Source organism: Scleropages formosus, chromosome 18, assembly GCF_900964775.1.
Source record: "Scleropages formosus chromosome 18, fSclFor1.1, whole genome shotgun sequence".
Lineage (NCBI taxonomy): Eukaryota > Metazoa > Chordata > Actinopteri > Osteoglossiformes > Osteoglossidae > Scleropages > Scleropages formosus.
The window spans coordinates 16,052,960-16,068,307 of record NC_041823.1 but is presented as its reverse complement, the minus strand read 5'-3'; the positions used below and the strand labels follow the sequence as shown (position 1 = coordinate 16,068,307).

Sequence of the window (15,348 nt, the reverse complement as noted above, 5' to 3'; positions counted from 1 at the left end):
TCAGGTGACTCACCTCGGAGCCACTTTGAGTCGTACTTCACAGTGCGGAGCACTGGAGCGCTCTCTCCAAGGCTGCGATAGATGACGGCGTCGCTCGCCAGGAAGTCGGTCATGGTGGCAGAGTAGAAACTGCCACCTGGATGGCCGAAAAAGTAAGGCAATTCAAGCAATGGCTTCATGGCTGACAGAGCAACGTTAATTTAAATTTTTCATGCATTTACAGAGGGAATCGTCACAATATGTAACAAGGCTTTGCAATACCACCAACTCCTCTCTTCCCTCATGCTAGTAAAGGATGTACAAGTATGAGGTGTCCAGCAGTAGATTTGTCAATCATGCTGTCATCCAAAGCCCAAACCACTTACCCGAAAAGAGGCCTACATTGGATTGCCGGGATTCAAAAGGGCAACGGGCTTGTCCCACCACCTCCTCTCCATCCTGCTCGAGAGTGGACATCTGCAAGGACAGTGGCAAGGCATCAGCGTCATGAGATCTACTACAATCACAGGGCCTTCAGAGCAGACAGTGACTTTCATTTAACTTCACAGTCCTGAACGAAGGCACACAGTTCTGTATTCCATTAGAAAAAATGGAGAGAAGGAAAAACATAAATGGAGATTTTCATCTTTTTTTTTTTTTTTTTTTATTTTTGCGCAGCCCATAACACTGCAGTGCTCAGAGCAGCTCTGTGCTACGAGAGTCTTGGCCTCCTTGGACACAGGCTCTCGATAAACCTTCTTTGCCAGATTCTTAGCAGGGTAGTAAACCTCAGTGGAAGCAATAAGTAAAAATTCCCAGGGGTCAAGTAGGAGCACAGTAAAATCATTTTAGTGTACTGCCGACTGCTGCCAGCTCCAACGCTGGTATTTGCTTGCTTCACTCAAAAACCGTCAACCTTCACTGCTGCCCCCTTCGTGTCAGCCATATTTTGAGAGACACTACCATTTTATCTGAAATAACTTGGAGGACTGGGCTGCAATGACATGCAACCACATCCAGCTTACTTGATATCTGTCCCCTAGACTGGGTACCAACAGCCAAACAGTGGCTCAGTCCAAGATCCCAAGAGGTCCAATTTCGAATCAGCAAGCTGCATTCTGGAGTTTCATTTTCCATGGAAAATACAACACAGGCTAAATAAAACATTCTTCCACCATGGACCTTTCTCCGAAGCCCAGAGACCTTTGCAAGAGGACTGTGGATAGATTACAAATGATGAAATACATCTCATTTCTCCTGATACTCATCAGATGGAGCTTTTCCAACCGAGGGGAAAAAAATAATCAGTAAAGACTATGAGTAAGTCAGCCTCTCCACCTGGAAAATTTATTGATGTACAGATGCTGACTGTTCATTGACCTTTCTCTATTTTTACAATTTGCAGGGATCTTTTATATTCCTGCAGTTATATATAGCGCACTGGAATAAATCCAGCCTGTACCAATCAACATATCTTATCTCCTAAATTCATGAATTCTGGCAAGTAGACAGATCCTGTGCAGGCATCCCAGTGTGTGGCCAGGACTGCTCACGTCTGCTGACACACTGTCAGGCTTCTCCACTGCCCCTTCTCTGCTCCTCTCCCATCTGGCCCTTGTGTTTGGCCTCTTTGGTTCTTATTAGGTTTGAGCTTCAGCAGTGCATTCAGTCCATTCTCATACTCATAAACATGTCAGCCAAGTGTATCAACTAATTTGCTGAAGTACTGAGTTATCACAACCACACCAACAAGAGCATTTAATTAGTCTGTTGTATTGATACTGTAGAACCATAGAATTTGGTACAAATAGAAAAAGTTGTCTGAATCAAATTTTACAAACACATTTCAGGTAGGCTTAAATGAGACAATACTTAGAATTAACTAATTTGTTTGTGTGCTTCAACTGCTGGAATACAGAGTTACTAAGAATCCTTAAGGCTCTAACTTGTTCCGGCCCTTCAGACCACATAGCCATTGTAGCAATAGGTAATTAAAGACATGTTTATTATGTATTTACTACATAAAGTCATCAGGAGAATAATGCTGGCCCAATCCAACAGGTAGCGGGAGCTGCTGTGCGTTGCGTACCTTGTAGTTGCGGCAGGTGGGGTTGAAGGCGTTGGTTCCACAGGCGAACAGTGTTTCGTCATTGCGGGGTACCAGCACTTTGATGTAGTTGTAGCACTCATCCTGGAAACACAGGGCCCCTGGTTTTTATAAGCGAGGTGGAAGCCTTTCACCTGGAGCACTGCTTAGGCTCGCTCATCCTTTCATGTCCCAGCCATTACCCATAATCCCTCAGCAGAGCCCTGAGGTGTCCCGCTGTGCGAAACGGAGTCATATGAGCGGCGGTAACTGATACCCGCTGTGCCCATTCTGGTGTGGGATCTGAATGACCGGCCCTGCCCCCATCCACCCACTCTAAAGCCGCTTCTGAGTGTGAAAAGGAATGAAACAAACAGTGAGAGACAGAGAGAGGGACTCACGCTGTTCTTGCCTCTCACGGTGCACTTCTCCACATCCTTGGTCTTCCATGTCAGTTTCTGCAAGACATACATATACATACAAGTTAAACAAAGGTGATGAATTGTTTTTATACAGTAAATGTGGTACAGGTGAATGGATGGCCAGCCAGGCTGGAGTGAACAGCATAACGACTGATATACCATATCTGAAGAACTCAAAAAACCCACTAAAAGACAGTTAATGCAACATCTGTGTAAGCTTGTAAATGTGACTGTCTGGAACTTTTCCCTGCAGGCTCACAATTTCCATTGATGGAGTCCAGCAGGACAGACTACAGAGGGATAAATAAAAATGAAGATAAAAGCCATAAACTTTTTTTTTTTTTTTTTTTAACTCTTCTGCTTCAATTTTTTTTTGTAAGAGGGCCTTGACCTCACGATTGTGATGTGGGTCAATTTTTAATAAAGGGTCACCTTCCAATCATTCAAGACAATATAAGGTGTTCACATGTATATTCCGAACTTAGCATGCCAGTGACATTAAGAAACCCATCAGTCAGGCAGAAAGCTCCTGTAGCCAAGAGTTCCCATGTGTTGAGGCCAGCAGGGACCTCTGAGGTGCTTTACTCATTACTGATCTTCCTGTTTGCCTTGCAGGAAAACCAGCCTTAGTGGGGGAGAGAAGGATGCTGGGAAGCAATCAAGGCACTGCCCGTAAGTCCAGCACTAAATAAATCTATCCGTTCTAATTCCAAACAACTAACTTCACTTTCTCAGTTTCCCAGATGCTGCCATTGCAGGTCTGACTCTGGGGAAGGCAGGGGATGGTGACAGTGACTGGGCCTTCCATGGCTGTCAGAGAAGAAACCCTGTTCTTTGAGGTGCACGACAGCCCCCACGACCCCATTACGACTCCGCATTCTCGGAGATGCCACTGCCTCTCTCTCCCTGTCTGTTATGCCATTACAATGCAACAGATTTAACAGATTTCTTTTTTTCAAAATATATAAACACAATGAATCTGAAACCATCCCTTCGGGGCTTTTCGATGATATCTGTACTTTGAGAAGCAGAAATACAACAATGAAAACACTTAAGAGTGATCCACATCTTTGGAACAAACCAATTTAAAAAACATGTCTATCACAACAGTCAGCTGCTTACGAGCCTGTTCATATTTGAACAATGTGTTACAGGGGCTCCTCACTTCACACCATCACTGCTTAATTGGACATTTCCTGTCTTGGAAAGCAACATGGCATGAGTGGAGGGGAGGTTGACACATAAGTGTCAACAGTGACATTAAAAAAGCCTTTTGCCTTAGCGATGACAGGGAGCCCATTACATGTTGACTGGACCCACAACCTGCCGGCATCGAAACAGAATTCCATACTACAAAGACAAGTGAAGAGGGAAAATTTCATCCATGTGAATAAACTAGGGCCTTTTTAATTTTTTTTTTGAAATTTAAAGAGGACAGCTGATAGTGTGGTGGTTAGAGTTGTTGCCTTTGGATCCAATGGTGGTAAGTTCAATCCTCACCTCTGCTTGTAGTACCCTTGAGCAAGGTACTTAACCTAAAAATTGCTCCAGTAAAAAATTACACAGCTATATAAATGGGTAAATAATTGTAACCTTAACGTTGTACATTGGTTTGGAGAATATAATGTGGATTTCCACAAATTCTGTTTTTTCAACACGTGGGTGTGGTTTACCTGCTGTGGGACAATCTGTTCAGCAGAAGCGCTCAAATTGACAGCAAACACGTGATCCCTGCAACAGAAAGGAAAAAAGAGCTCCGTGAAGCTGGCCCCCGTACAAACAGCACAAATGAAGAGAACCTTATGATTCATTAGTGCCACATTTGTGCCATTTTGTGCCATAAAAATTAGAATTTGGGCCGTTACATAGGAGATAGAACTGCGGTTTGAACGGCACAAATCATCACAAATGTAGCACAAACGAATGAACCCAAATTCAAGTTCCTGCGGTATTGTAGGGGGGCTGGAGTGACATCACTTCCAAAATAAATGTTAATATCTCAAAAACTGCAACGGCACAAATTCTAATTTTTACGGCACAAAACGGTACAAATGTAGCACTAACAAATCATAAGGTTTTCTTCATTTGTGCTGTTTGTAGGGGAGCCAACTTCACTGAGATAGAAAAAGCCTTCACCACTGTTTCATCACTGTAGAGGCACCTGAAGTGACTTTACCCACTTGGATCCCAGACAAGTGGGTGGTTAAAGAGATCCTTTGCTACAGTGTGACTGCCCCCCAGCTCACCTGGCTGCGATATAGAGCATGTGGTTGATGCGCAACATTCTCTGGAAGTCCAAGCCCAGTCGCAATGTATCGTTGTCAGACAGGAGACCCTGAAACCCAGGGTACTGGTATGTGGCTGAAAAAGGGAGAGTGAGAAGCTTAAGGTCAAAGTTCAGACTATCACTGTATGTCAGGCCCTTTCCCTGTAACCAACAAACTTGCTCACCCAGTGACTATTATTAATACTGACCCAAAGACTTCTCTAGGTCCCAGAACAATTCTGAACACAGTGTTTACTGCATATATATCATGCAGTGTCCTGTCAGCATCTTTCAACCCATTTACTAAACCATGTTACCACTCAGGAAGTCCGCAATCTTTTAGAAGGAATCAAATTCCAGCCGTGTATTTCATGAGACTTTTTTTTTTTTTTTTTTACATGTGGTTACTTGTGTTTGAAGACTTTGAGTCATTTATGAGAGGTCAGAGAGAGGGGGCAAGCAATATTCGAGACTATTCTCAGTCTTGTCCACCGGAAAATCAAAATAAGACTAATGCTTCACAGCACGGAAAAAGATAACATTGGTCTGTTTCTCCTATCATCACCCTATAGTGATTCCATATTGTATTCCAAAACACAAAATACTGAATATAAGATAAGAGTTGATAGCTGTCATTACATTATACATTCTAATTATAGTCTGTCTTCCCTTAGCTTCAGTCCTTGAAATATATTTTCATAATTACTCTTTATATCCATAACCATGTGACTGTGGGATTAAATCAAAATTCCTCTTACAGTCATAAATTGAGGTCAGTGGTAGTGTGAATGTTTTACTCCAGTAGAGAGAAAATATCAGTTGGGGTGGGGTTGTGACACCTAAGGCCAAGCAGGAATTTTACACTGAGCAAATGTGAACAGTGGCATTAAGTACATCAAAACTAATGAGTCAGTAAAATAAATAAGCGATAGGCAGAACAGTAAAAATGAGAGCAAAGAGACATTTTTGCCACTTGTACATAGTAACTGGATTGAGACTTACTTAAACCTTCTTGGTTGTAGTTCATTTGTCTAGGCCACCTTATCTAAGAAAATAACACACTTATTCAGTAAAGTAGAGTTGACAGGGCTACCTAATCATTACATAAATTGTGAGAAAATGAAATTAAAAGTGCTTCAAGAAAAGATACAAAAATGGCACAACATCACAAGTTATATTGAAGCTACTTCTCAAATCTATGCCAGTCTATGAAAACTAATTTAGAGGTGTTTCTGCAACAACTTAACTTTTTAAATGACACCAAAAACTTAAGCTAAACTGATATTGAACTAATATTGATCCTCACTTGGATATAAACGCTTGAATTAGATTCTCTCATTTAATTCTTCTATGCTATTGTTCTAATACATTTAATTGAAACAATGACAAATGGATTAGTTAGGGTAAGAAAAGTAAGTAGTATATTTGCTAATCTTTTCTGTATCACAGATATTCTTTGAATCAAACACAAATTTGAGCTACAGCATTCAGTTTGAGCATTTGTACAACGTACAACATACATCAAGATTACAATTATTAGCTAATAATTAGTTCAGCATAATACCAACTCAGCTGAAAGAAAAACCAGCATAGAAAGGCTTCTCTTAAGACTAGGGTTCAACAGGGCTATTTAACCTGGTTCTATTCAGGTACAAAGAAGGGAATCAAAATTACTACTGTGAGATGTGCTACTAATAGCAGAAAACTTTGAGGGTCCTCTAATAACAGTTTTCTTAAGTTATCCCAATTTTTTTTCAGATTTTACCCTTCTACAGCACTGTCAGAGTCTTGCATCCATTCCAGCTAACTGTGACGCATTCTCTGATGGAACCTGACTTTACTCCACAATTGCTCTCAGAATCTGTCACTCAGTGTGATGTTTACACATAGCAGACTGCATTTATCTAATGTAAAGTCTTCTATTTCTGGCTGATCTGTTTTAAGAAAGTTTTCTCGGTCAATATAGACAAACGTATAAAAATAAACAGTGCTGAATTAATAGCAAATGCACCGACTGGTACAATGTTGGATTTTAGCCAAGAGGCCCCTGATGGCTTCAGAGTGCAACAGAAGGGCCACCGTCTAAAGCTCTGCTGTAGATTAGGACTGACCGGATGATTAAAAGGTCAAAGATAAAATCCCAACAAAAGGAACTCAAAGGTAGGAAGTTGTCCTTCACAATATTCTGCCTTTAGTTACAACAGCTGGTGGGAGAACAGCTGGGTCTCCAGACCACCGAGTGCCGCACAAGGACAAGATCTCAAATAGTTTTGTGGCCTGGGATGCTCCGTTATTAAACAGACAATTCCAGAACTCAACACATCCTGCCAGTTGTGGAAGCAAAGCAGTGGCTCAGTATACTTCTGGGACCTACCTTGTTTCTGGAAAGCAGACACTCTTGACAGAAGCACATTGTAAAAGTACAACCTGTACAGCAATTTTCTAACCTCCTCCACTCACTGCTCTAAGCATTTCTGAGGGACTGCACCACATTACCGTGTGTAAATAACAACACACAACAGAAAGGCTGCTTTTAATCCCTTTATGTTTGTGACTTTCAGAAGCTCTCCAGTGCAACATTTCGTATTGTGTTTAGCGCACTAACAAAACCCTTCCAGCAAATGCAGAGTTTATTTCTTCTCCTGGCTCAGTGCATTCCAATTCATTATGGCCATCTGAGAACATCAGAGCACACTGTCACTGGTGGCTACTGGTAAGGTATGGTTTTCATTACACCTCTGATGGGATCCATCCAAGTGTGGCTACTCCTACTGATGGTGCAGTATTTTATTCAAAACATAATTTGATTGCTGTTCAGGACATTGCTACTCCTGGCCCCTTAATCAATTATGTGCTCATAAAATACCTTGATGGTGGTGAATAAAATCCCACACCAGGGTCTCAATGGTCAGATAACATATTGTACAGGCTTCCCCATGGGACAGATTTTTTCACTCCACACCACAATGAACATTCACTTACATTTTCAAGGAAGAACAGAAAGGGAAGGAATGAAAACTCAATAAAATAAACGCAGCCATTTGCAACATTTGGCAATTAAAAAGAGTCCTATAGAAATTTCTGCCGGAAGTTATTACAAGCACTTGAGACTGCACAAGCAGACGTGTTTGGAACAAACAGCAGTGCATGAGCACAAGTCTCTATTTGCAGGACGTGGCAACCAGACAGACATATTCAGGGAGGTCCAAAGCACTTCATCATGTTTCCACTAATGTGCACTAAATTTAGGCTAATTGTCATTGGCAATCATTCTGCTAGAGCTGCGACAGCTGCAAATGTCCTCATATTATTCAAAATTTCTGCCATCAAGACTGGAGGTATCTCCTGTCTTATTACTGCACTACAAACCCCATAATTTGCTTATGTTAACTATAAGGCAAAATCACAGAGAACAGTAAATTGCATTTTGGAAATAAATATGTGTACAACATCAAGTTGTTAGAAGGATGACTTTCTCCCTTTCTTAATGATCACATTGTTGGTACAGGCAGTCTGCAATTTATGACTATCTGACTCACAACAACCTGTACTTAACAATGGTCATCCCATCAACCTTCTTACATTACTTTTGAATCCTGACGTTTTGTTGTAACATCTAATGACGACATCTCTGCTGAATTGACAGTAGGTGTGCCTATAAGTTACTGTTTTACCTACAAAAATGTTTTATTTACAAGATGTTTTGTTTGTGACTTCATTCATGTTACTTTTCACAACGGCTAGTAAAAAAAGTGAAAGAAAACAGATTTAGAAATGAAACAGGAAATAATAGTACAAAATGAAAATATCATTCTAATACTGTATAGAATTTCTGCTATAATTATTTGTGAGCTGGTGGGCAGTCTATCCCTAGGCAGGAGACAGGAGCTGAAGATAGACAGTTCTCAAGTGCATACCCATATCACACTGATGGAATAGTGGGCTTAACTCCATAATAGCCAGTTGCGGACACTTGAGTGCTCATTGAAAGGGCCATGAAAGCTGCTGGTCCGAAGACTGCAGGAAGGATGAGTGTTTAGACTGGGTGCCAGGCTGAAAAACTGAATTTTAGGTGAGGTTTTGATTTGACCTTTGAAAGTGGCCTGCACCCAAGGCCTAACTCAGTTACTGTTTTCCCTTGATTTGTTATAAAAAAAAAAAACACTTTTTTTGTGTTGCTGCATCTCTGTTTCCACCAAACAATGGGCCACATAGTCTATAGTAGTAATCCTTTGACATGAATAATGTGTGAAATTACTGAAAAATAAACAAAGCCCTATTATAGAAGGTAACAATCATATGTATTAATTGTTTATATATCCTTGTGGTTTACAAGAAAACAGTATAAGGGGATTTGCAACTTATGTCAAAGTTGCCTTTCAAGGACTTTGGAATGGAACTCTATGCTCGAGGCAACTTGTATAGTACTGCCTTTGTAGGGTTACAGTACTCATAAGTTTCACCTACCCTAACCAATGGCAGCATAAATTGTTCCATATCAGTGAGGTTGGTTTATAGTTCCTTACTGTGACTGCTGATGACTCTGATTGGCTCCAGGTCCCTGGGGAAGGGCATAGCTGCAGTGCACACACGAAGCAAGCAGAAGACGATGACGAGGGCCACCGTCATGAGGGGCCGTGGCCCCCTGGTACGGCTCATCTCTAGCAGTAGGGGAAGCAGACCTTAGCAGAACACCATGGTGGGCCACTCCAGGACCTTACCGTCTGAAAAACAAATCAAGACAGGCATTTTTAGAATGCTGACAATTATGATAAAGGACTTAGTATGTAAATGTTTCATGTCATCATATGTGACAAGATTCTCATTGTAACAGTCTCATTCCCTTTAAGGTTTATCAAAATGAGTATAATCTGTATTTTTCAACCGTGTACAGGTACTAGAGGAGGACGGCTGTAGCATAGCACAGAACTGACAGATCATCCGACTGAGACTCAGATGCCCTTCTTCAATACCACAAAGCATGAATTTATCTTCAGCAAGGCTTCACCTCCCAGAAACTATGTATGGTGACAGCAAAGAGGATGATGCGAGGCCCTTTTGAAAATGCCTAGCTTACTGAGAACAAGGGCTGAGATGGCTCAGCAGCTCCCCCCCACTGTGAGGGAGGAAGGTCCCAGAGAGAGTGAGAAGGGGGTAAAAGCGAAAGGCCGACACCCACAGGGACACCTGGCTCATTTACTCACAGACAGGCGCCTTTCACAGGTGAGCGAACACAATTAACGGAAGGGCCCTAGGGGGAAGGCCTTGCTTCTCTCTGCTGTGACACTGAGCTGGTTGGGAGGTGAGCAGTCTTGCTTGAGGAGAAAAAAATATTAAACACAAAAAAAAAACCCCCCCAAAAATGATGCTCATCAAAGGCTACACTGTAACTTTGAGCTAAGTGAGTGGAGTTTATTTTACTGAAGTATTAATTACTAATACAGCAGCAAGCAACATCCATATTGTCTGACATTTATTTATTTATTTATTTATTTTGATTTTTATAGAGTGCTCTTCTCACACAGTGACACAGAGCGCATTAACACAGCCATAAAGCAGGAAAAATTGATACAAACAAAGAAGACAGTCAGCTAATGGTTACCATAATAAAAAACTTATTATAGAGCTATAAGTATACCTACTGGTCACCGGGGAAAGGAACAAAAACTCCCAACTGAAGGTTGAGGGAGAAAAAAACCTCTGGGAGTCTACGGGTCAGTGGTTGCCCAACCCTCCTGGGGATTCTAGAAAATAGACAGATGTCTAGAAAAGACATCTGTGTCTTCCTGAGGTAGAAGACCACAGACAGATGGACGGCAACAGACCAACACAGAGCACAGACAAAAGTCTTTTGTTCTGAAGACAGAGGGCTTACAGAGGGGAGCGTGTCCTCTGACTTAATCTGATCGCTGCTTTTGTGTAAAGTTCATGGGCGTCAACGAGAAACATTAGCGCACAATGTTGAAGAGATCAGAAGCAAACTCAACAGGGACATGAGCTGCCATCAATAATATTGTGACAGGTTAATTCAGATTCAGATGAGATGGTCGCAAACAGTGATGAGCTCACGCAATAATCAGAAAGACATAAATTAAAAAGGAAGAGCATCTACTCCAGTTTACTTCATAAATTTCATCAACCTGGATTTACAGACAATGCGCAATACATCATGGTGTCAAGATGGATGATACTGCTTCTGTAAACAGACTCTTTCTGAAAGTGAAGCAATTCAACCGGGAGCAGTCAATGTAGGGAGAACATGTTGTGTCGCAACTCATCCCAGCCGTTACATCTGGCTTCAGTTATGAGGTAGGAGATGTCAGTTTTCTGTCCATTTGCTCTTTGTGGAGATGTGCTAAGCTTTAAGTGGAACAAGTTACCTGTGTTCAGAGGTTCAAATGCCATGGCTGAAATTCAGGACATGCATCACCTTCCAATGGTGTGACGATTTGTTCTTCAGATCAATATTTTCGCAGGGACAGAAGGTGCTCAGATCTGGATCGTGCCACAGTGAAGAATGGCTTTTCGAAGTACTCATGCTGGTGCGCTGGTTGCACTGTTTTCCCAGCTCACTGGGAAGCTCGATGCACATTCTGAAGCTCAGAGAGCACAAAATTTCACATGTGCAGAAACAGAGTGAAGGCTACAGTGGAGTCTGAGCTTCATGTGGGCTCCATGACGGACGTGGCTCCTGGCCTCCCTGGGGGCAGACAGCCATGCCACTGCTATAAATAGCAGTGGCGGAATTCACGGTCCTCAGCAAGGGGGGCCCTGGCAGCTGCAGGAGGCTGGCTCATTTTGTTCCTGGCACTGGTAGTCCTCAAAGCGCACTGCCTGCTCAATTAAGCAGCCTTGGCGAAGCGATGTGGGGTCTGTACATTCCCAAGAGTGGGGCTAACATGCCCAAGAATGGTCGCCATTGATGGGGGCGTGAAGGAGTAGCTGGTGGAAAAAGAACCAAAATGTCCCCTTTCCAGTGTGGTCTTCACCGCTCTTGCCACTGTAGTGCTGGAGTACTGAGCGTAATTCAACACTCGTGTCCAGCTGGTACACCTACAGGAACTGGCCACTCTTTTTAGAAGTTCCTAAACAACAACTCTGTAGCTCAACTCTTACATGGTCTTTCTTTCAACTTTGTTTTTTTTCTGTTTATCGAAGCTTGAAGCTTTTTCTTTAATCAATAGTTGTTTTGTAAGGGTTGCCAAAGAGATGCTGATGAGCTGACAGCTGTCGATGGGATATAAGCTGCCACTGATCCCCCCTCTCAGTGGTCCTGTTCGCTGGGACTCGGGTTGTTTCTTTAATGAAGTGGACTTGTTAAGCCATCCGAGAGACACAGGCAGTTGGGTCTCCATGGTGCGCGAGATTGTAGGCCACTGGAGCTATTGATTAACTGACAGTGGTTAAGGTTCACTGCTGGCCATGTGATACAGTGAGGGAACCTTAATCTTTCTTTGCAAAGATATCAAAGAACGGAGGAAACAAGTCAACCTTGACACAAACAACAATGTCATGATGTATAGACAAAGCTCTGTTGTATTTTTAAAAACAATCTTCATTTACACAGGAAATACCCCAAATTTTGATAATAAAACTTCAGTTACTCGACATCTAGTTGGCCCAGGGGTCAGCACTGCACAAATCTCTGCCTTATACGGCAATTTTACATTCAAAATTCTGAATGAATGAAAATTTTTGGTCACTGGGTTGTATAGAACAGTACACAGTGCAGGTCAATCTAAAATATTTTACCAGTCCAAAAGCCCCATGGTATCTAAACTCTCTTTGTAGGTAATTAGTGCTTCACTGTTTTAGGAAGTTTTTCTAACATTCCCTGTATAACAGGTGTCTCTCCTGTGTATTCCCATCCTCTGTGTCCCTCTTCTCTTCTGTCATTTCAAACATCATTAAGCAAATTAGCCCCTGCTCCCCATGCACCATTAGCCCCATGGGACACTGTCTGGGAGGCCAAATGATTTGTCACACTGTCTACATAGCAGACACATAGAGCATGCAGGAAAAATAGGAACACTTGAAAAATAACTATAAATTATTTTGTAATATTTAGCAGTATTAATAATATAATATAACCAGGGAGTTTTGTAAAGTGAGCAATTCAGCTGTTTTGCTCAAGATTACTGCATCAGATACATTATGCGTTTTGAACTAATAACCTTCAGGGTAGATGTCACATCCATTACATGTCTTTAACACTTGAGCAGTGTTTCAAGCACAAAAAAAGTGTTTCAGTGAGCCACGATTTTCTGATAACAAACAACGTTAAAGGGAAGGCTTAAGTCCAGCAAGCAGGAATGTGAATTATTATGCATGTAACCTCCATCTGACATATCATGAAACTATTTTGTGCTACAGGATGAATCTGTTTGCCTGTAAGCAGACAAATGGATACATGCATGTAACACATTGTAACTATTACAATAGTTAGATTAATGTAATCAGTTTCTCCAGTAATATTCCTATACTAGCACAAAACAGAACTTATAAGTACAGTTCACTACAGAATGAATGACCAAAAAATAACTGACTTCCGAGCTTGAGAGAAAATCAGTGTGTACACAGCAACCACAATATGAGTTTATGTAATTAACAGTCTCATCTATAGGCTACTCTGCTTATTCCTTATGTATAACAGTGGAGGTACACATCTGAGATGCTTTACAACATTTTGGGATTGTCCATAGTCCTTTGTAGCTAAAAAACTGAACCTAAATGGAATATACCATCAATGAATATGTCTGCCTGTTTATTGAATCAAGTCATTGGCTGCAGTAAAAAAAAAAAACCTACTAATAAACCACTATTACATCCGTTCACCAAATATTACACTTTTAATTATAATGTGCAAGAAGAAGTTGAAGGGGAATAATCAAGACCATTCTCACAAGAATCAGCTCTGGCTAAATAACAGAGAAGGTGAGTTAAAAATGTAATTACGTGCCTTTTAGACAGTAAATGTTAAAGCGAATAGCTTTATTGGATAGAACACCACTTAATTACCAATAATCAGTGAACATGGAGTGCTTTAAAACACTGGCTGCAAAGACATCAACTGCCAGATTCCATCCTGCTTGCTCACGGCAATATTGATTTTTCCTAAAAATCCAAGCTGGCAGACAAAAGAAAAAAGCTTTTTTTACAAAAATTTCTTTATTAAATACCTTTTTTTTTTTTCTAATTTTCTGGAAATCAGTCTGGAAATCAGTGAATGAAAACAAAAGCAAGGTATGCCATTTACATGCATGAAAATTAATAATTCATAAGAACATCGCCATAATAAACGAACATAATACCCAGACCAATTTCATTTTCAGGCAAAAATTACTTTACTTATCTATGTGAGGACTATTGAATGGGTTACAGTTTTGCTGCAAATGACTTCTCTTTAGGTTAACATCATTTCTTTTACGTCTATGCAGGAAAAGCTCCTGAAAAGCACTGCATTCTAAATTACACAACAAAAGTTTCAATCAAAAGTTTGTCTTAAGGACAGATTCTAGGTAACTGACAATTGAATTAAACCTACTTTTTGTGCCAACAGAATGTAAAGCTGAAAAGCTTTTGTGATAAATGACACATGCCTTGCATTAACTGTTAATTCAATCACACACACTGGAAAAGTCAAGTGAACTAAACTATGGAAATAAAATTTGAATCAAAATCTATTGTTCATAGTTTAATATGGATATGTTCCTTGCAGAGGTCATGTTGTGGGACATTTTGTGCCATTTTTTTTGGTTTTTTGCCAATATGTGGTCATCAGTACAACTGGATACAATTCCATTCAGAATCTCTTTAAAAGTAGCAACCTTTTCATTCTTTGGCCCACTAATTTTCACTTCTTAATCAAAATAATGCTTTAATAATTCTTAAATGAAAATATATGCATGACTGAACTTCTCAGTTTAAACACATGCTATTCAGGTTCACCCATAGTGTGTGAGTGACAGAGAGAGTGTGTTCCACTGATGTATGGATGAGTGACCCAGTGTAAGTAGTGTATCTAGCAGTGTAAGTCACCACGGTGAATAAGGTGTGTGGGCTGGTAACACTACATAGAGTTCATTGGAAGTTGCTTTGGATGAAAAGCATCTGATAAATTAATAAATGTATATGTACATGTGTAAAAGCCACAGAAAGAAAAAAGTCTGAAAGTACTTGAAGGCCTGAAAGCCCAAAAATAGCAACTAGTGCCAACAGGAATTTGTGTGGGTGTGGGCTTCTAACTAAAGGGTTACTGTCCATTCTTCGTCAACAACCGCTTGTCCCGAGCCGAGTCACGGTGAGCCGGAGCCTTACCCGGCAATGGAGGGTGCAAGGCTGAAGGAGGATGGGAACATCAGCCCATTGCAAAGCACCACGAGAAGGGCTTGAACCACAGACACGTCACACAGCCGGCACCCGCTGAACCTGCTGCGCCACCACATCCCCTTAAAGGACTTCTGTATTAAGTCCAAAAAAGTCAGTTTTTTTTTTTTTAAAAGAAATTCTGCTGGAAAAACGAAGATACATCTCTTGAATTAAGGATTGCTGCAACCTTTCCCACACAAGCAACAATTAAAAATGGATAGAAAGAT

The 15,348-nt window shown here is 41.0% G+C and overlaps 1 protein-coding gene across 3 annotated transcripts in view; it reads right to left on the bottom strand.

Annotated features, from left to right (window-relative positions):
- The window catches only part of LOC108941907 (semaphorin-6D-like), a 102,251-nt gene that overhangs the window by 21,465 nt on the left and 65,438 nt on the right, over positions 1-15,348 (bottom strand). For all 3 annotated transcript variants that reach the window (XM_018764820.2, XM_018764823.2, XM_018764821.2), the window contains exons 4-10: positions 9,280-9,477; positions 4,734-4,848; positions 4,161-4,218; positions 2,467-2,523; positions 2,069-2,170; positions 366-456; positions 14-136 (exon numbers count right to left, since the gene is read on the bottom strand). In XM_018764820.2, coding sequence (XP_018620336.1) covers positions 14-136; positions 366-456; positions 2,069-2,170; positions 2,467-2,523; positions 4,161-4,218; positions 4,734-4,848; positions 9,280-9,412 — 679 coding nt within the window. In that variant the 5' untranslated portion in view covers positions 9,413-9,477. The remainder of the gene's footprint in view (positions 1-13; positions 137-365; positions 457-2,068; positions 2,171-2,466; positions 2,524-4,160; positions 4,219-4,733; positions 4,849-9,279; positions 9,478-15,348) is intronic.